Source organism: Myotis myotis, unplaced genomic scaffold (genome assembly GCF_014108235.1).
Source record: "Myotis myotis isolate mMyoMyo1 unplaced genomic scaffold, mMyoMyo1.p scaffold_m19_p_18, whole genome shotgun sequence".
Lineage (NCBI taxonomy): Eukaryota > Metazoa > Chordata > Mammalia > Chiroptera > Vespertilionidae > Myotis > Myotis myotis.
The window spans coordinates 6,977,122-6,998,451 of record NW_023416322.1 but is presented as its reverse complement, the minus strand read 5'-3'; the positions used below and the strand labels follow the sequence as shown (position 1 = coordinate 6,998,451).

At 44.7% G+C, this 21,330-nt stretch overlaps 1 protein-coding gene across 1 annotated transcript; it reads left to right on the top strand.

Annotated features, from left to right (window-relative positions):
* The first annotated feature begins 9,908 nt into the window (after positions 1-9,908).
* Positions 9,909-11,906, top strand: LOC118673236 (iron-sulfur cluster assembly enzyme ISCU, mitochondrial-like). Its single transcript, XM_036343824.1, has 2 exons — positions 9,909-9,962; positions 11,417-11,906. Exons 1-2 carry the CDS (start codon positions 9,909-9,911, stop codon positions 11,870-11,872), a joined length of 510 nt encoding a protein of 169 aa, XP_036199717.1. The 3' UTR covers positions 11,873-11,906.
* Positions 11,907-21,330: the final 9,424 nt, after the last annotated feature.

Below are 21,330 nucleotides of genomic sequence, written 5' to 3'. Positions count from 1 at the left end.
AAAAATAAGTTGAATTTCACAATTCAGTTTTTTAGACCTTCCATAATGGTATGTTGAAGTGGTGTATTTACATCTACAGATGAATAAATAAATACTTGCAAGAAGAAGTACATCAAGGCTGGTGAAGGGGCAGAGAGTGGGGTAGAACTGTGGAACCGGCTTGTCCCACACCCACGTGTGGCGGTTTAAAACCAGGAGGGGTATCTTGGCTATGGAAGTTTCCCTGAGTAACAGGGAGCCCCTGTCCCATACCAGGCGCCCAGTCCAGAGTTTGTTCCAGTGTTGGGAAGAGAAGCCCCCACAACTTCTGGCTGTAAAAACCAGTGGGGATTGTGGCTGAGGAACACAGAGGCTGTGGGAGTCCTAGGCCATTCCCCTTAAAGGGACTTACTCAGATTCACTCCCTCTGAGCTCCAGCACTGGGCCAATTTGAAAGGACCTTGGGACATTCACAGAGGAACTGTTTTGTCTGGAATCAGGGCAAAAGCTGGAGGGGCAGGTTTCTCCCAGGCAGAAGTGCTGGCAGAGGCTAGTGTTCTTTTGTTGAACCCTCCTTGCCACTTAGCTGACCAGCTGCATCATATCTGAATCTCCCATCAACCTGGATCACCCTTTCCCCCCACCCTGGTGATTCCCTGAGACCCTGCCCCTCTCTACTAGCAGGCTTATCACATCATTTCCAGTGGCTTTTCCATACAACTGGCCTCTATTGCCTCATGCTTTAAACTTTCCTAAAATCTCTCAAACAAGTATCAGCCTGGAAATAGCGGCAATCCAACCTGGTTCACAACGTGGCCTCTCCTGGGCACTTCTGAGCTCAACACAAGTAGCAGACATCTGCAGATTGCTTTGTAGCTCATGCTGGGTGGCCCTTGGCAGGGCACAGGCAAAGGCTGACCTTGAACCTCCTGGGAGGCCCCAGAGCCAGTGCATCCAGTGGTCAGCTTCAGCCACGCTGGATTACACCCCTACCACCTCCACAAGTGACACACTTAAGGGTTGGACTCAGTGAGCGCCAAAGCTCCACTAAAGGAAGTCCTGTTCCATAAAGCGAGCTCCTGCATAGCAACATTTCAGTTGTAGTCACAGCTGATCCTTACAAGCAATTAGCCTGGGGGGCTCAATCCTTTCCAGTGATGTCAAAGTAAGTCAAGGCTCAACTACAATGGGACAGTGCACACAGCTTACACAGAGGCGCAACTGGAGTGCCCAGCTCAGGTAACTGGGGAAGCTGAGTCACTGGGCCCTTCAGGACACCTACTACACAAGGTGACTCTACCAAGTCTGGGAGACATAGCAGATCTACCTAAAACATAGAAACAAACACAGGGAAGCAGCAAAAATGGGGAGACAAAGAAACATGCCACAAATAAAAAAAAAACACCCCAAAACAGGAGAAATATCCAAAAAAAAAAAACCAACTAAATAAAATGGAAGCAAGAAAACTACTGGATACAGAGTTTAAAACAATGGTTACAAGGATGATTAAGGAACTGAATGAGAACTTCAAGAAACTTAGTAAGAATTTCAAGGAAATTAATGAGAATATCAATGACATAAAAAGGACCAGTCAGAAATGAAGCATACATTATCTGAAATAAAGAATAATTTACAGCCCTAACCGGTTTGGCTCAGTGGATAGAGCATCGGCCTGTGGACTCAAGGGTCCCAGGTTCAATTCCGGTCAAGGGCATGTACCTTGGTTGTGGGCACATCCCCAGTAGGGAGTGTGCAAGAGGCAGCTGATCGATGTTTCTCTCTCATCGATGTTTCTAACTCTCTATCCCTCTCCCTTCTTCTCTGTAAAAAATCAATAAAATATATTAAAAAAAAAAAAAGAGTAATTTACAGAGGCCCAGCTGGTGTTGCTCAGTGACTGATTGTTGACCCATGACCAGGAGATTACAGTTCAATTCCTGGTCAGGGCACATCCCAAATTGCAGGCTTGGTCCACAGTGGGGGTGTGCAGGAGGCAACTGATCAATGATTATCTCTCATTATTGATGTTTCTATTCTCTCTCTACCTCCCTCCCTCTCTCCGAAATAAATAAAAACTTTTTTAAATAAAATATTTATAGGGGATCAAAAGTAGAGTAGAGGATGCTGAATTTGAAGAAATCAAGAATTTGAAATATAAAGAAGCAAAAAACACCCAATCAGAACAGCAAAACGGAAAAAGAATAAAAAAATATGGAGATAGTGTAAGAACCTTCTGGATTGACTTTTGCATCATGGGAGTACTGGAAGGAGAAGAGAATCATGAAAAACTATTTGAAAAAATAATGACAGAAAACTCCCCTTACCTAGTGAAAGAAATAGACATACAAGTCCAGGAAGCATAGTGAGTCCCAAACAAGATAAAGCCAAAGAGGCCCGCACCAAGATGCGTCATAATTAAAATGCAAAAGGTTAGAGACAAAGAGTGAATCTTAAAAACAGCAAGAGAAAAGCAGTTGGTTACCTACAAGAGAGGGCCCATGAGACTATCAGCTGATTTCTAAACAGAAACTTTGCAGGTCAGAAATTTGCAGTGGCAAGAAATATTCAAAGTGATGGAAAGCAAAGACCTACAATCAAGATTACTCTACCCTCAAAGCTATCATTTAGAACTGAAGATCAGGTAAAGAGCTAGCCAGACAAGGAAAAGATAAAGGAGTTCATCACCACCAAACCAATATTACATGAAATGTTAAAGGCTCTTCTTTAAGAAGAAGAAGAAGAACTAGTCCTAGCTGGTTTGGCTTAGTGTATAGAGCGTTGGTCTGTGAACTGAACGGTCCCAGGTTCAATTCTAGTCAAGGGCACATGCCCAGGTTGTAGGCTCAATCCCCAGTGGGGGGTGTGCAGTCTCTCTCTCTCCCCCTCTTCCTCACTCTCTAAAATTAATTATATATATACATATATATCATACATATACAGATACATATATGAGAATATATAGTATGTTTAAAAAAGAAATAAAATATAAAAATATGAACAATAAAATGGCAATAAATGCATATCTATCAACAATTGAATCTAAAAATCAAAATAAATGAACAAAGAATCTAATGAACAGAGTAAACTGATGAATAAAATAGAACCAGAGGCATGGAACTATGGGACAGATTTACAAATCTCAGAGGGAAGGGATGAGGGGGAACAGGAAGAGATTAATCAAAGATTTTATATGCATGCTAGAGGCTCAATGCATGAAATTTGTGTGGAGGGGCAGGGGGTACCTCAGCCTGGCCTGCGCCCTCTTGCAACTGGGACCCCTCGCTCTTAACTGCCTGCCTGCTCACTCCTTACCGCGTGGCTTGCTGCTCCTTAGCGCTGCCTTGGAGGCAGGAGAGGCCCCTGCCACTGCTGCTGCGCTTGCCAGCCATGAGCCCTCCTTCTGGCTGAGCAGCACTCCAGCTGTGGGAGCGCACTGACCACCAGGGGGAAGCTCCTGCATTGAGTGTCTGTCCCCTGGTGTCCCCTGCTATGTGCATCATAGCAAATGGTCGTTCTGGTTGTTCCACAATAACGGTTTCTGGACATCCCTCTGGCAGCCCGGCAGCCCCCAGGGGATGTCCACTTACCAGCAGGGAGCAGACCTAAGCTGCAGTCGGACATCCTTAGCGCTGCTGAGGAGGCAGGAGAGGCTCCCGCCACCACTGCTGTGCTGGCAGCCATCAGCCTGTCTTGTGGCTGAGCAGAGCTCCCCCTGTGGGAGCGCACTGACCACCAGGGGACAGCTCCTGCATTGAGCATCTGCCCCCTGGTGGTCAGTGTGTGTCATAGTGCCAGTCTTTCTGCTGTTAGGGTCAATTTGCATATTACCCTTTTATTATATAAGAAGATATTCATTACCTATGGACGCAAACAATAGAGTGGTAAAGGCCTAGGGTGGGGCAGGAATCAGTGGAGGGGAGCATTGGGGCGGGGGAGGCATCTGTAATACTATCAACAATAAAGGTTTTCAAAAAAGAAATAAATACTTAACAATCCATGGGTAATGTAGCCATAATTATGCTATTTAGTTCAATGCTGGGTGTGAATAGTCTTCTTTCTCAAATATGAAGGATTTCTTTTTTACATGCATTTCTATATATCAATTTAGAATAACTAATAAAAATGGTAATAAATCGTTTTGCAGAAATAAAACTGCTAAGCATGAAAATAAAAATAAAAGATCATGGCTAATGTTGCATTTTATATCCCCTAGTTGTTTTCCAACACACATATATAAATACACATGCATCTTTTTCCAAAAAAAAAAAAAAAAGTGATCAGACTATGCAACATTGTCTTGCTTAAATCAATATTTGATGTTATTGTCAAAGTGGATTCCCAAAATTGTCCCAAATCTGTCAGACAATGCCAGCTCCATCAGCCTGGACAAACTGAAACATTAAGACACGCAGGGGAAGAGCCTGGGACCATCGGCTCCTCCGTGTCAGCTCCTGTGCGGCTGAGGAGTGAACTTGGGCTATTTCTGACTCTTGCTCCCACATCCATGCCAGGCCTCCTTGGGTTCCAGCACCCCCAAACTCCCCCTCCCCAGGTTTTCCTTCCTGGTGGTCTGCTTTCTTCCGGCTCCTCTGAGGAACATATGCATTAGGTTTCCTGGGAATATGGAGTCAGGCTTACTTCCCCAGAACTGGTGTGCAGCTTTCCACGTAAAAGGGTCCCTCCCAAGCCCTTTATAGGAAGTCCTTCATCATCGTTGCTGTGTGGACAACTCTTCAAGTTCTATCTGTCATGAGATCCAATAAAGCCATCAAATCGACAAAATATTTTCACCAGAGTCTTCCGTTATATGAAGACAGAAGTGCCCAGGCCCAGTCCTGACAAATAATTGGAATTTTTGCTGTATGTTTTTCTCCTCTAAGGCTCCCCATGGGCTTGGAGCTAAGGGGGTTACTCAAGGGTAGGCTCCCCCTTTAGGGGCTGCTCCACCACACACAACGTTCCCTTGACACGAAACCATCCTTCCCCACATCCAGTCCCCTGTGGCAGAGACGATGCTGTGTCTTCACCAAACATTTCTTTTTCCTCCTGGTCTGTGATGGGGTTAATTTTAAGTGTCAACTTGACTGGGCCATGGGGATGCCCAGACATATGGTCAGATTGTGTGAGGTTAACATTTGGATCAGTAGAGCTAATAAAGCAGATTACCCTTTCGAGTGGGGATGGGCCTTATCCAATCAGCAGTAGGCCTGAGTAGAATAAAAAGGCCCACCTGCCTGCAAGTATGGGAACTCCTCCTGCCTGGCTGCCTTCAAGCTGGGACATTGGTGTGTTTTTTCCTGCCTTGGGACTTGGCCTGGAACTACACCGTGGGCTCTCCTGGGTCCCCAGCTTTCCCACTCAGACCTTAGGACTTGTGAGCTTCCATAACTGCATGAGCCAATTCCTTACGATAAGTGTGTGTGTGTGTGTGTGTGTGTGTGTGTGTGTGTGTGTGTGATAGGTCTGTTTGGAGAACCCTGACTAATACATGGGCCAATAGAACACCTCCTTTTCCTAGTCTCCTTTCATCTAGCTGGAGTCATGTGCCTGGTTTTAGCCAATAGAAGGTGAGTGGAATTACAGGGACAGAAAGTGAGGGACTCAGAAGTGGAGCCACAGAATGCAAGGAGCCCGGGTCCAAGACATCGCTTAGAAGGCAGCTGCTGGCCTGCATGGCACATGCATGATAAGAATGTTTGGGGTTTTTATATCACAAGATAGCTCGGGCTTCCTAAGATACCCACTCTCTCCCTCAGGCTAACCTGCAATTCCACCCCTAACTCACCTCTTATCAGCTTGCATTACTCCATCAGACCGTCTAGGTTTTCTTTCTGTTCACAGTGTCCTTCCCTTTTTCCTCACTTTTTCTTGGCAGAAGAGGCGTTTTTCTTGGGGGAAACACACACGCACACACACACACACACACACACACACACACACACACACACGAGTGTAATGAAAGAGGATTCCTGGGGGATGCAGTAGAGGGAGGAAATTCCGTGTATCTCAAATCAGCATGTCCCTCAGCTGCTGAGAAATGGCCACACCTTGCCAAGCATCATTTTTTCTATTGGTTCTCGTTACTTGGAAACCTGGGGCCAGTCCCACTGTAGAAGGCCTGGGTCACAAGCAACAGTAGTTCCCTGCCTGTCCAATCCCTCGAAGGAGTGCCAGGCACATAATTTGTGGGGCTCAGTGAAAAATGGAAATGTGGAACCCCTTGTTCAAAAAGCAGGAAAAAGTGCCTCTCAAAGCTTTTCCCTTTCTTCCCCAGCCTCTCTTTACTCAGGATGGTTTGTGTGTGTTTGTAATTTGCTGTTTAATGTTTTTTAAGTAAAAGAAAATGAACATTCTAAATCATTATGAATTTCACTTTTAAATTGTGCCATGTCAGTTTTGAATGAAATGCAAGAACATCTCATTTGTCTGCGGACTCATTGAAAGTACTCAATTCATATTTTGAGTATATGCATGTGTATTTTGTTCTGACCAGGACAGTGGAAATACTGTAAAACACTAACTTGACTGTTTTCATTTTACTTCTTGATGCACACACATTCTATCAGCAACTCTATGGAAGACGGTGGCTTCCATAACACACTTCCTTCGTACTCACTTTGAGTCTCAGTAAACTTCCATATGTCATGGGTCCACTGGGCTCTGTACGTATGGGGTACCACGGAGGCTGCATATAAATGGAGCAACAGGGAACAGGGACTGACGTTCACACAGCACACATCTCCTCTGCTCCTGTACATCTCCATGGTCTCAATGGAGTTCACAAAAAAACACATGTTGAAAGGTGACATTATTAATAATTTCAAGATCTTGACAGCAGAGGACCAAACCAAGTGCGACACCCTTTTGAGCATCGAAACGGCTTGATTGTACAGGTCACACGCCCGTGAATCCGGGGATGCCTTAAGGGCGTCTGATACCCCAAGCTTGTCCGGAACCTCTAGTACAGGGACCAAGCCTGATTCTCATGTGTTCCCAAGGCCCTCATTGGTTTTCCTATACATCTAAGCTTAAAGGGGTGGTTCAGTGAGCTCGAGCCATTTGCCTCTATGCAGAGAAGATCGTCCAACCTTGGCCCACAGTTCTCGGGTGAATTGAAGTCTGAGGCCAAGTTTTCCCTGTAGTTGCTCTGCAGGCTCTGGCAGCCCTGCAGCACTGCCCTCTGCTGGTTCCACTGGAGCATGTTCTAGTAAAACTGAATGCCTTGGATTCTATCAGTGCTTCTTAAACTTTCCATTGAACCGCAGAAAATCACCTGGTGGTTTTGTTAAAATGCAGACTTTAAGTCAGTAGGTCCTGGGGGAGAATCGAGATTCTGCATTTCTAATGAATTACCAGGAGATGGAGACACGGATACTGCTGCCCACACACCACTGTTTTCTGTTTTTTTTTTAATTTTTATTAATTTCAGAGAGGAAGGGAGACGGGGAGAGAGATAGAAACATCAATGATGAGAGAGACTCATGGATTGGCTGCCTCCTGCACGCCCCTACTGAGGATCGAGCCCACAATCCAGGCATGTGCCCTGACTGGGAATCGAACCCAGGACCTCTTGGTCCATGGGACAAGGCTCAAACCACTGAGCCACCACAGCCGGGCCCACACACCACTGTTTGAACAGCATGGCATAAGAAGCCTATAGGCTTTCTGCTGCTCTGACCATTAGCTTTGTGTTTCTAGGTCTGTCCATGGGACTTGGTTCTCTCCTCCACTTACTACCCTGCTCGGATCTGTGGTCCCACACTCATTCCTTCTCAAGTTAAAATGTCAGTGGTCCTTCCTAGGTTCCCGTGGTCCCCAAGTGCATTGGCTACACTGTCAGGGACCAACTAGTCCCAACAGCAGTACTAGGTGACACCTGGAAGTTTGCAAGGCCAGGAGCTCCTGGGAACTCAGAGAATGCAGCCTTCATAGATGGCTCTGCCCAAAGAAACAGCTTGATTGGGCCCAGGTGGTGGGACCGACTAGGGGCACATATAAATGAGGCCTGGACTTTCAAATCCATGAGTTCATTTATTGCCCACCCATACTTACCACAAGCCCGGCCATGCTGGGGGCTGAGACCCTGTGTTGGGAACTGCTTAATGAGACCCCATGTCGACTGAACCCGTCTTTGTGCCTGACTCTGTGCCACACTTTTTACCCAAAAGCTTCCGGCTAAGGAATGGGTCTGGGTATTGGGAGAGAAAGTCTTTCCAAAGTTCTTCATTGCAGGTTTTAATTTTAAGTGGCTTCCTTGACCATGTTTATGCTACACAACTCTTGCGGAGACCAAAGCAGTCTTAGAAAGGTTGCATCTTTCCCGAACCGGTTTGGCTCAGTGGATAGAGCAACAGCCTGCAGGCTGAAGGATCCCAGGTTCAATTCCGGTCAAGGGCACATGCTCAGGTTGCAGGCTCAATTTCCAGCAGGGGGCGTGCAGGAGGCAACTCATCAGTGATTCTCTCTCATAGTTGATATTTCTCTCTCCCTCTCCCCTCCTCTTTGAAATCAATAAAAATATATTTTTAAAAAGGTTCCATCTTTTATTCTCACTTCTTGTCCAGGAATAATAGGATCCATCACCTGCAGTGCCTTTGGGCTAGCAAGTTTGTTAAAGTGGCAGCTCCTGCCCAGCCGTGTGGCGCCATGTTTGAGCAGTTGACCCATGAACAAGGAGGTCACAGTTCGATTCCTGGTCAGGGCACATGCCCGGGTTGTGGGCTCCATCCTCAGTAGGAGGCTGGCAGGAGGCAGCTAATTGGTGATTATCTCATCATTGATGCTTCTCTCTCTCTCTCCCCACCTCTCCCTTCCTCTCTGAAATCAATAAAAATATTTTTTTTTAATTAAAGTGGCAGCTCCTGCACCACACCTCCCCCCACTTCCTCCTCTCTCCTAGGAAGCACCTCAGAAGGCAGCATGGTAGAGGAAGGGATGGATTCAGCCCAGAGCCACCTGCCCAGCTGCAAAGCCGGAACCACAGGCCCTTGTTCTCTTTCATCAGTTGCTCTGCCCACCTCCCTGTGCTCCAGCTGGGCAAGCTGTAGCCCAGTGCCTTCGCCCAGCTCCCTCCCTGTGACCTCAGCCTCTTAGTCTTCCCCCCTCTTCCTGCACCATCTTTTCTCTTTCCAGATTTTTGTCCCCCTCATCATCTTCCTGTCTCTTATTTTTTTCTTTCCTCTGTTGCACCTCATCCTGCTGGTACATTTCCCTCAATATTTCTGCTTTGTCCCAAGCTCTCACTGTGCTCTGTTCTGCCTCTAACGTTCCATCTGCCCACGAGGGTCTCACAGCCCGTGAGAGTTAGTGCCTTGGCTGGTTTGTTTCCTTCCTGCGTGAAATAGGAACTCACTGCTTCCCAGCCCGGTGACCCTGTGTCTGGGAGTCCAGCTTGGGCAAAGGCTCTCTATGGAGCAGACAGCACAATAAACACATTGGTTCATTCTTTCAACACCAGTAGATATGTGTAATGCGATTCCTGATGGACTTTTCCCAATGCCCCGAACTTAGAGCTAAGACAAGGAGACTTCACACTCCCAAAAGAGCTATTCGTAAGTCAGGAATAGCATCACTTCTAAGCTAAGTAAGGGGCGATCGAGTTGATTTTTCTCCCCCAACAATCCACCCCAGCACTCTTCACCCCCACTCTGTATAAATAGAAGAATGGGGAGGGAGGAGAAAATCATCAGGATCAACAGTGTTGGATCTGGGAGAGACCGGTGGCTTTTCCCTCTCTTCTGCATGAATGAGGTCACATTGCCTTAATGCCAACTGAAAGGGGCTCCAAAAGCACTACATGAGAGAGTCAAGAAATATAAAAAAAGTGAAGCTGCTCTCCTTGGTCGGGCAGTGGATTCATTGATCTTCCCAAAGACAGAAGCATGGACTTTGAGTGAGATGGAGAGGAGTCTGCACACTCACTGCTCGGCATGGACACTGCAGACTATAGCCAGGCTTCACTTGTCTTGCCATCTGGCCACCAGGTAGGGATGCCAGCAGCGGGGTTGGATGCTACATCCTCGGTTGGAGCCGCGTGGGAGGAGGGCCAGGAGAGGCCACCCAGAGAACGCCTCCCACATCAGCACTCTTCAGAGGAGAGCTCCCACTCCCACAAACCGGTGCCCCCTCCCCCCACCCCCCCAAGCACTCACATCTGTGCTCCACAAATGAGCCAACACTCCGATGTCTGTGAGAGAAGGCCTCCACAGTGGATCAGTTTTAGTCAGAGAAACAGAGAAAACTAGCAGCGGCCAGGTAACTGAGAACTAGTTGGGCCTCTCTGCCATGCCCTCACCACTAGAGAAGCTGAAATTAGATGAGGCAAAATAGAGGGGAGAGGTGTTAGACCATATCTCCCTTCCTATTATAGATTTTTGGACCACGAGACAAGCCTTAGCTGGAGTGACAGGAAGAGGTTGAAGGGGAGTTTTACATTGAACTGCACTGTTGAGTTACTAGAAGTGATAAAAACGGAACTGAGGGATTTTCCCAAAGCATCCTTAAGTGAAGGAAGGCAGATTCGACATAGTCCTGATGTGAATGGGGGGAAAATGTAGGCTCCCAACCAACCAAGTTCAGGCTATTTAAAAATTGTTTATATGCATTTATTAAGCAACACCAATCCGGATTCAGCACTGAGAAAAACAGGCACAGTTCTTGCCTTCATGCTGGAGGACCACCCCAAGGAAAATTAGTAATTTCATTTCATTCATGACAATGCTACAGGTGTCATCAAATATGACAACTGCTAGATAAAAGAGCTGGTGAGGGCGGAGCAAATGTAAACTAGGAAGATTGGATCTAGTGTTAAGGATCAGAGAGGGCTTCCCTTTGGAATCAGACTGAAAAATGTAATGTCAGGGGAGTGTGTGTGGAGAAGCCTTCAAGAAAGAGAAAAGGGCCTGGCCAGTGTTGCTCAATGGTTAGGTGTCGGGCCCATGCACTGAAGGGTCACAGGTTCGATTCACAGTCAAAGGTCTGTACATAGGTTGCAGATTCTATCCCCAGCCTCTGTTAGGGCGCATGTGGGAGGCAACCAATGGATGTGTCTCTCTCACATCGATGTTTCTCTCTCTCCCCTTTCCTCTCTTCCATTCTCTTTTAAAAGATCAATGGAAAATAAAAAGAACGAAAGAGGAAAGGCCCTGGCCAGGTGACTCAGTTGGTTGGGGCATCATCTCTTACACTAAAAACATTGCAGATTTGATTCTCTCAGGGTACAACACACCCAGGTTGCGGGTTTGATTTCCTGAGTGCGCACAGGAGGCAACCAGTTGATGTTTCCCCTCTCACATCAATGTTTCTCTCTCTCCCTGCCTCTCTCTCTCTCAAAAATAAAAAATAAAAATAAAAAATCAATGAGAAGCAGATCCATGGGAGAGGATTAGAAAAGAAAGAAAGAGGGCGACTGGAGCAGCCGTTTGCCCGGGGGAGGGAGGGGGGGGGAGGTGCTGCGTCAGCCCTGCTGCTCGGACCCCTCGCCTGCTGCCGGGAGCTGTCAGCTTCGGCCCGGCTCTATCACAAGAAGGCTGTCCATCATTATGAAAATCCCAGAAACGTGGCGTCTCTTGACAAGACATCCAAAAGTGTTGGGACTGGATTGGTGGGGGCTCCAGCGTGTGGCGAGGTGATGAAATTCCAGATCCAGGTGGATGAGAAGGGGAAGATCCTGGGCGCCAGGTTTAAAACATTTGGCTGCGGTTCCGCAGTCGCCTCCAGCTCGCTGGCCACCGAATGGGCGAAAGGAAAGACGGTGGAGGAAGCCTTGACCATCAAGAACACAGGCATCGCCAAGGAGCTGCGCCTGCCCCCCGTGAAGCCGCACTGCTCCGTGCTGGCTGAAGGTGCGATCAAGGCCGCCCTGGCTGATTACAAACTGAAGCAAGAACCCTAGAAAGGAGAGGCGGCGAGGGAATGAGCCCCTGGCGAAGCCGCCCGCAGGGCCTTCAGCTGCTCGCCCGCCCCGTGCTGTCACCTTAGATTCCAGGAAGCTCCTCACCCTGCAGTGAAAGGCCATGCGCACGACCCTTGCTGTTCACACTGTGGCTCCGATGCGAGCAGAATGCAGTTCAGTTGTTCCGAATCCTGTGGTTTCTGTCAGCCCACTCTTACCGCCTTAGTCCTAATTCTGTATGTTTTGAATTGAATGTACGGCCTCAAATCTGAAATCACTAAGTCTTGAGTTTTGCTAGTCCACGAAGTGCACAAAGATCTATTTTATCTGAATCTATTTTGGGGAGGATTACCAATAGAATGCCTTGTAGGACTCTTGGATAGAACCAAGTATTGTACATAGAACAGATCTGCATCTATATAATAAATTAAAGAGTGTAAGAAAGAAAAGAAAAGAAAGAAAAGAAAAGAAGAGAAAAGAAAAGAAAAGAAAAGAAAAGAAAAGAAAAGAAAAGAAAAGAAAAGAAAAGAAAAGAAAAGAAAAGAAAAGAAAAAGAAAAGAAAAGATGAGGCGAGTTGCTCTGGGAGAAACAGCCACCACCTGGTTGCTGGAGAGGTGTGAATGAAAATTGGAAAGCTATGACTACATTTCTAGATGGCAAATAGAGAGCCATCTTGGGTGGTGGTGCTTGAAAAATAAGCCAGGTCTCAAATAATAATTCTTAGCATGAATATTCTGGGGCTTTCATTTCATAAGAGTCAGGATGAGATCAATGAGCAAAATCTGTTTTCCCTGATATGACTGAGGTCTACGTGTTTCTTAGAAAAACTAGTGTAAGACTGTACTAAGAGGGAGGTTCAATGACAATGAAGTGGGCCCACTTTCTCTCTCACCCTTTAGACTGGAGTTTAGCTTTCCTGACTCCAAAATCAACTGTGAGGACAGGAGCGCTTCACTCCGCATCAGGCCAGAGCCAGGACATTTGTATTTGAAAAACATGAGAAAGGATTGCAGGAGCGGAAACTGCCCCCTGTAGCATCTGGTTGTGTGCAAGATCCCTAAACAAAAAAAAAAAAATGCGGGGGAGAATTTCACTGAAGGGTTTGGGAATAACTTGAAGAATCAAGAGAGAAACTGAACATTGGCGCTGAGGTCATGAGATTTAATAGGCAAATTGTTAGGGTGATCAAGATGAATCATTTCCAATTTTTCTTGAGACTTGTGACGTTCTGCTTCATATGCAAATTCCTACGACCACTGTTCTTCCTAAAGTTCCCTGGGCTTTTGAGATCTACTGGACAATTCAGTGAAGAATTTTATGTAGATTCATGGCAGAGTTGGGTGTTCTTTTTCTGAGAAAAACTGGAAAGGCAGAAGTTACTCTGAACGGGCCAGAAACCCCTCTCCAGCCCCTTGTGTGGGCTCTGGAGACTCCGTGAGGCTAGAGAAGAATCAGCCCAACTAGAGCCAAAGACAGTTAGTGGGAGCACTGGAAAGATCGCTAGGTCAGCACTACAGAGACACTGACCTAATTCCCACCTCCCACCTCCTGCCTTGCACCATCACCAAAGACACAAAACTGAGTCCAGGAAACCCTACTTCAGGAAAAAGAGGAAAAGCTTGCCATCCCTGCCATTCAGACGGAGAGACCAGTGTGTCTGAAAGAGAAAGCATGGCAAGAGATGAGACCAGTGGGGTCACGGGGGCCATGTAATGCAGGATCCTAAGAGTTTCGTCCTGAGGACACTGGCCAGCCATTGATGGACTTCCAGCAAGGGAGGAGCATGGCTAGGTTTGTGTTGTAAAGATTGCTCTCACTGATGTATCTCAAAAGTTCCAAGGAAGTTATAGGTGTTGATAAAAGTGGTTCTCTGTGAACTTTCTGCAGGATGAGGAGGGGAATCAGCAAACTGGAAAATTTGAAATATTTCCTTGAAAAAATCCAGGTGTTAAGTTAGCATTATTTTATTAATTTGTTTTCATAAAATTTTTTTTCTAGATATCGGACAACTAACATACTGCAATATTGAGAGTTTATATGTAGAACCATGGACCACAGAAATGATGGTAAATGTATATACTTATATAAATTTTATTATGTTGATATATAAGATCAACATATACACATTTATATATTAAAAATTATATATTTTTATATAAAGGAGAGACAATAAGTTCAAAGTGTGGCTAAAATGGAAAAAAAAAAGCTAGAGAAGAATTTGAAACAAAACCTTAAAAGCCAGTATTTTCCCAAGCCACCCTTCATCATTATCTTTCTTTAATGGAATATTTCCTATGGAATGTCCTGAAAACTGCATGGTAAACTACAAAGTAAACTTCAAAGTAAACATACCTCTATAATTAGCACTCAGATCAAGAAACTTGTTATTAACTTTAAATATATGCAAGGGATAAGGTCTGTGTGATACTGTTCTCAGAAGACGAGGACAGACATTGGTAAATGTCCTCCTCATGCTCCTTGACTTCCAAGCACACGTGCACAAAACATATGCACATTAACCTTCTTCCCATATATCTGACTGCGAAGATGTCCCTCTTACATGATTAGACCATTCTCTGGTGGCAAAGACTCCGAATTGCTTATTAAATACATTCACCTTCCCCTTTTCACAAATTCACAAGCCCTGATGTGTAGTTGGATGTGTTGCCATTCATCTAAAGACTGTGTTTTCCAACTCCTTTACACGGAACTAAGTTTTAGCCATTGCTAATAAGCAGAAATCATGTAGAATTTCCAGCAATGGGTAGGAACATATTTTCCATTTCTTCTTTTATCCTGTTGCCTGAGACTCCCCCACCCCCACCCCCTAATAACAAAGGATGTACGCAGCTTTAATAGCCATCTTGTACTAGGAGGACAAAGGCCATAAACTAAGGATGATAGGACCACCATATCCTAAAGATATCTGAGAAGTCCCTATACCAGTGATGGCGAACCTATGACACGCGTGTCATAGGTGACACGCAAACTCATTTTTTTGGTTGATTTTTCTTTGTTAAGTGGCATTTAAATATATAAAATAAATATAAAAAATATAAGTCTTTGTTTTACTATGGTTGCAAATATCAAAAAATTTCTATATGTGACACGGCACCAGAGTTAAGTTAGGGTTTTTCAAAATGCTGACATGCCGAGCTCAAAAGGTTCGCCATCACTGCACTATACTCAACTAAACAGCCTACTGCTTGTCTTTTTTTAGTTGAGACAGTAATAAACATGTATCTTGTTTAAGGTACTCTTTTCTAGTTTCTTAAACTCATTCTATTTCTAATCCTAACTGATTTACCATGTGTAGCTTCAAACAGATTTACTTACCTCCTAAAAGGAACCATCTAAACGTTATAGTCAACTCTTGCACAAGAAGTCATGACATGGATACAGTCCTCTGAGTTCAGTGGTGCAAATGATGGCGATTCTGCTTTTGGTTCCTTATATTATGGGTCAACTTCACTTGAAAATAGAAATTCTAAATAAAATATTACCAAATTAATTTCATTAACATTAGAAGATATACCATAGGGCTTATTCCAGGAATGCAAAGATGGCATAACTTTTTAAAAAATCTATTTATGTATTAGTTAGGCTAATTAAAGGGGGACGCATAAAATCACTTCAATAAATGAATAAAAGATGTAGAAAATTTGACAATGATTTTAATCAACCTAGAAGATGAGAATTCACTTAACCTGACAAAGAGAATTTCACATTCTCTCTCTCTCTCTCTCTCTCTCTCTCTCTCTCTCTCTCTCTCTCTCTCACACACACACACACACATACACACACACACACACACACACACAGTAGATTGTAGCAAAAATGGCAGAGTAAGGATTTCCAAAAGATCTCTCATTCATAAAAGTAATGAGAAAACTATAAAAACAAATAATCAGAATCAACTTTTCCAGAGTTCTAGAAATTAACTAAAATAACTAAAGGTTTACAACAATTCAGGGAGTGTTTATTCAAGAAAAATATCTAAATTCCAGTAAGAGTAGTTACCTCTGTGGCATTTTATCTTGTCCTACTCTTCATCCTCTCTCTTGCCTCTCTCAGCACAATCATGATGAAAACCAATAGGCTTGTAGCCACGGTAGGAGCAGAAAGGGGGTTGAAGCGCCTTCAAAACCTCATTCCCAGAGAGCTATCATTATTTGATTTATCTGGTCATTCCTTGAAGAACCCCACTTGCAAGGCTGGCTTTATTGGATCTGACTGTGAAAGCCTTTTCCCTCAGTGTGTTTGTAAAAAACAATTAGATGCACTTCTGAGGTGTTGGATAACAGTTCTGTTCTTATTCTGTTGAATCAATCAAGAATAGAAGAAAACTTCCATGAATCTATAAAAATAAAATTGTAATATGCAAATCAACAGAATGACTGACCAGCGGAACAACCATCCGGGCATCCTCCTGGACAAAGCCAGGGCTGTGAGGGCTGAGGCAGCTGGGGCTGCGAAGGCCTACTCTTGTACAAATTTTGTGCATAGGGCCTCTAGTAACAGATAAGAGGGGGCTATAGGTTGTCTCTGGTTCTGTCCCACAAATGTCTTTTCATTCCAGTTTCTAGGCAACAGGAGCACATCCTTGCTCTGTTGTGCCATTCTCTGGCCGAGGGCAGAAATATCGAGCAGAAGGCTCTTTTTCAAACACAAATATGTGATATTTCCATGCTTAGAATCTTTCGTTGACAGGCTCTTTCGAAGGCTGAAAGGCTACTACTGGTCACTGCGTGACTTGGCTTCTATGGATTTCTCCTAATTTCTAGTCTGGCTCCTCCCTTTCTGCAAATGCTTCAACCTTCCTGGATTACTTGCAGTTCCCCAAACTCATTCCGGGCCTTTACTCAAGTTTTTGCCCTTCTTGGAATCTCCCCTCCCCTCCTAGTTCGCCTAACAAACTCCTACTCATTTGACAAGATTCAAACCAATTGTTGCTTCCCAGGGCCTCAACACCATTTCTTTGGGATGAGACTCTCTTCCTCCCCCACACATCACTTCTTCCCGTCCCCTACGTGATAGAGAGATTAGTACAGAAATGATTGGGAAATCATCAGCAGGGCCGCCCACAAAAATTTGCATTTCCTGGTATTTTCTTTAATCTTAGAAGACTAAGAGAGGGAAGTAACATGCCCAAGGCCACGTAACAAATTAGCAGCAGAGTTGAAGTTGGAAGTCAAAGATGCCTTCTCCTTCCTTTGAAATATGCTAATAATCACTGGGCTTGACCCATTACCCTCTTATGTTCACAAAGGTATCCTGGATTCTCTCAAATTTCAGACAGTTAAATTTTGCAAGGTCTTCTAAGAAGGCAACATTGAAAAGCTTGTTGACACTTAGAGAAAGCACTGGAATGAATGTATTTGGTCTAAAGCCTATACCTAACACCTGGAACCACAAAGGAAGTCTCTGGAAGGCTTCTAGAGTAAAAGAAAGCATAACTTTTGCAGGCAGTCTTGGGTTTGAGTTCCAAACCCACCAATTACCAGTTTTAGAACCTCAACTATAGGCCAACAATAAAAGTAAACTTTCTAGTCTCAGTTTCTTCACGTGAAAAAACATGGTGATTTTTTTCATCAAGATTAAATAAGATGGACTCAGTAAATCATTCAGCACAAAGTCTGGCATACATTAAGTATTCAATAACCTTAGTTGCCTTCTTCTCATGCTGTTCCCTCTTGTCTCCCAGGCTCAGGACTTTAATTTGACTGAATCAAGACAAGTTCTCTTAGCCTAAACGTTTCCAAATCCTATATAATAAAAGCATAGTATGCAAATTGTTCCCTCGACCCAGAGTTCCTCCAGGAGTTTGACCAGCAGACGGGGCCAGCTGGGGGAAGGGAGGGAGGCTCCAGCTGGCAGCCGGCAGCCTTTGGGGACCCTACCAGTGCACGAATTTCATGCACTGGGCTTCTAGTCTAAAATAAGAGGAAATTAATTACATGTTCAATTCCAAAACATGTACCTTCTTTTTCTTCTTTCTTTTATTAATCATCCCATTCAAGTCTATGGACTCAGCACAAAGCTTGCCTTTGCTTGTAAACTGCACAACAGAGGTTTGCTTTTAGAGGAAGTAGAGAGGGGTTGAAAAATACCTAGGGAAATGCAAATTTGGTGGCTAAATAGGACTTCCCTGGGTATGATAATTTCCAAAATACTGCTGAGATATAATTTTAGTGATGATGTAGAAAGGGAAGGCCAGCCCTACCTCAAAGAATGGTTGTAATTAGTGTGTTAATTCCATAAATATTTTTAGCACCTACTGTATGTCAGGTATTGTTAGATAGGAAAAACACAAATATAGAAGAAAAGGAAAGTCAGTCAGGGGGAAGGTATACTGACCTAGACCCAAGAGACTACTTTTTGGTCCTAACTTCTCAAAAACTAGTCATATGACCTCTGGCAAGTCCCTCAAAGGTGTTAACCTCTTAGCTCTATATATTCAAATACCCCTTAGAAATCTCCATGTGGATGTACCATAAATATGCCAACTGAGCCTATCCAAGCCAAAAAAACTAATTGTATATCCTTGCTCCCAATTGTATCTCAAAGTTACCTCTACCTCTTGTACTTCCTATCTCAGAGAATGGCATTTCGATATGCCTGGATTTAAGCATCTTTGTTCATCAGGGACATTGGCCTATAATTCTCTTTCTTTGTAGTGTCTTTATCTGGGTTTGGAATTAGGATAATGCTAACTTCATAAAAAGAATTTGGAGTGGAGTCCTAACTGGAGCAACTAAGATGGCGGCATAGGTAAACACCGGGAAATTATCGCCTCACACAACAATTGAAAATTACCACAAAGGACTGAGCAAACATCATCCAGAACAACAGGAAGGCTGGCTGAGTGTAAATTCCACAACTAGAAGGAAAGAAAAGCACGCTGAGAGCCAGAGGCGCTGCGGAGGTGAAGTGCAGAGGTACGGCGGCGAGCGCGCGCGAGGAAAGGGGGTAGCACCTGAGGACGCGGCTGACTTTTTGAGTCACAAGCTCCTGACTCCTCTGAACTCCGGTTCCGGGAAGTCTCTGGGGACCCAGGACTCATACAGGGAGAGGCTGGTCTGTCCGGCAGCGAGCGAACTTGAGGGCGGCTTTCCCTCAGAGGTGCTTGCAGCCGTTACCGGAACACTGAGACGCGCGACTCCGGGCGGAGAATCGGCCATGGCTGCTTTCTCCGCCCTCTGACTCCCTGAGACCCCGCCCCACCCAGGCTGCGGCAGAGGCTTTTGCATGTGAATGTACCTAACTGCAGCCGAACCAGGCAGACCTGGAACTTCCAAGAGAAGGCCCAAGGCCCCGCAGCGGCTTGCATTGCTTCACAGCTGAGCCTCTTCGTGGCTCCTGCTGTGTGGCCTCAGGCAGAGGCTGAATTAGCACCTCCTTAGATCCAGGAGCCACTGTACCCAGTGGTCAGAGGGGGTCCATCCAGACTGCAACTCCTCAGATCCATAAGGGACGCACTCAGGGAGCAGACTCAGTGAGCACCAAAGCCCCACTGAAGCAAGTCTTGCCCCAGAAGGGTGTCTTCAGCACAGAAGTTCTCCCACTTTAGACACAGCTGATTCTCACAGCCAATTGGCCTGGAGGTCAATTCCTCCCAGTGATTCTACAACAACCAAGGCACCAAGAGTGCACCAAGAGTGTCCACCCCAGGTAACTGGGGAGGCTGAGCTACTGGGCCCTACAGGACACCTGGCGCACAGGGCCACTCTATCAACACAGGGAAGCTGCCAAAATGCGGAGACAAAGAAACAGGTCACAAATGGCAGAAATGGAGGAAAGCAAACGATTGGATATAGAGTTTAAGGCCACGGTTATAAGGTTTTTCAAGAATTTTATGGAAACCGCCGATAAATTTAATGAATCCCTCAATAAGTATAGGGAGACCATGGAGGACATGAAAAAGGACCAACTAGAAATTAAGCATACACTGACTGAAATAAAGAATAATTTACAGAGATCCAGCAGCAGAAAAGAGGATCCCAAGAATCAAGTCAAAGATTTGAAATACAAAGAAACAAAAAATACCCAACCAAAAAAGAAAAAAGAAAAGAGATTCCAAAAATATGAAGATAGTGTAAGGAACCTCTGGGACAACTTCAAGCGTACCAACATCAGAATTATAGGGGTACCAGAAGGAGAGAGAGGGCAAGATATTGAAAACCTTTTTGAAGAAATAATGACAGAAAACTTCCCCTACCTGGTGAAAGAAATGGACTTACAAGTCCAGGAAGCGCAGAGAACCCCAAACAAAAGGAATCCAAGGAGGACCACACCAAGACACATCATAATTAAAATGCCAAGAGCAAAAGATAAAGAGAGAATCTTAAAAGCAGCAAGAGAAAGACAGTCAGTTACCTACAAGGGAGTACCCATACGACTGTCAGCTGATTTCTCAACAGAAACCATGCAGGCCAGAAGAGAGTGGCAAGAAATATTCAAAGTGATGAATAGCAAGAACCTGCAACCAAGATTACTTTATCCAGCAAAGCTATCATTCAGAATAGAAGGTCAGATAAAGAGCTTCACGGATAAGAAAAAGCTAAAGGAGTTCATCACCACCAAACCAGCATTATATGAAATGCTGAAAGGTATTCTTTAAGAAGAGGAAGAAGAAAAAGGAACTCTTACCATTTGCCACAGCATGGATGGAACTTGAGAGCGGATAAATACCACAGGATCTCACTCATTTGTGGAATATAATGAACAACATAAGCTGATGAACAAGGACTGATCCAGAGACGGAGAGGCATTGATTGGACTGTCGGGACTTGGAGGGAAGGTAGGGGAGGGTGGGGGTAAGGGGGAAAGATCAACCAAAGGACTTATATGCAAGCATATAGGCCTAATCAATGGACATGGACAACGGGGGGGTGAGGGCATGAGCGGGGGTGGGGGGGGTGGGGGGTAGAGGGTAACGTGGGGACAAGGACACATATGTAATATCTTAATCAATAAAAAAATATATTAAAAAAAAAAAAGAATTTGGAGTGTCCCTTCCTCTTGGAATTTTTGGAATAGTTTGAGGATGATAGATGTTAGTCCTTCTTTGAATGTTTGGTAAAACTCCCCTGTGAAGCCTTCTGAACCTGGGCTTTTGTTTGCTAGTAGGTTGGTTTTTTTTATTATTGCTTCTATTTCATCAGTTGTTTTTGGCTGTTCAGGTTTTCTGATTCTTCCTGATTCAGTTTTGGAAGATTGTATTTTTCTAGGAATTTGTCCATTCCATCCACATTGTCCAGCTTGCTGGCCTATAGTTAGTTGTTCATAGTATTTTCATGCAATCATTTGTATTTCTGTGGTGTCATTAGTTACTTCTCTGCTTTTGTTTCTGATTATATTTATTTGGGTCCTCTTTCTTTGTTTCTTAATGAGTCCAGCTAATGGGTTATCAATCTTGTTTATTCTTTCAAAGAACCAGCTCTTGGTTTCATTGATT

Bases quoted from the DNA above. Each gene is read 5' to 3' on its own strand.
- LOC118673236 (XM_036343824.1), top strand. From the start codon at position 9,909: ATGGACACTGCAGACTATAGCCAGGCTTCACTTGTCTTGCCATCTGGC. The intron at 9,963-11,416 runs GTAGGGATGCCA...CGGGGGAGGGAG, and splicing joins TCTTGCCATCTGGCCACCAG to GGGGGGGGAGGTGCTGCGTC.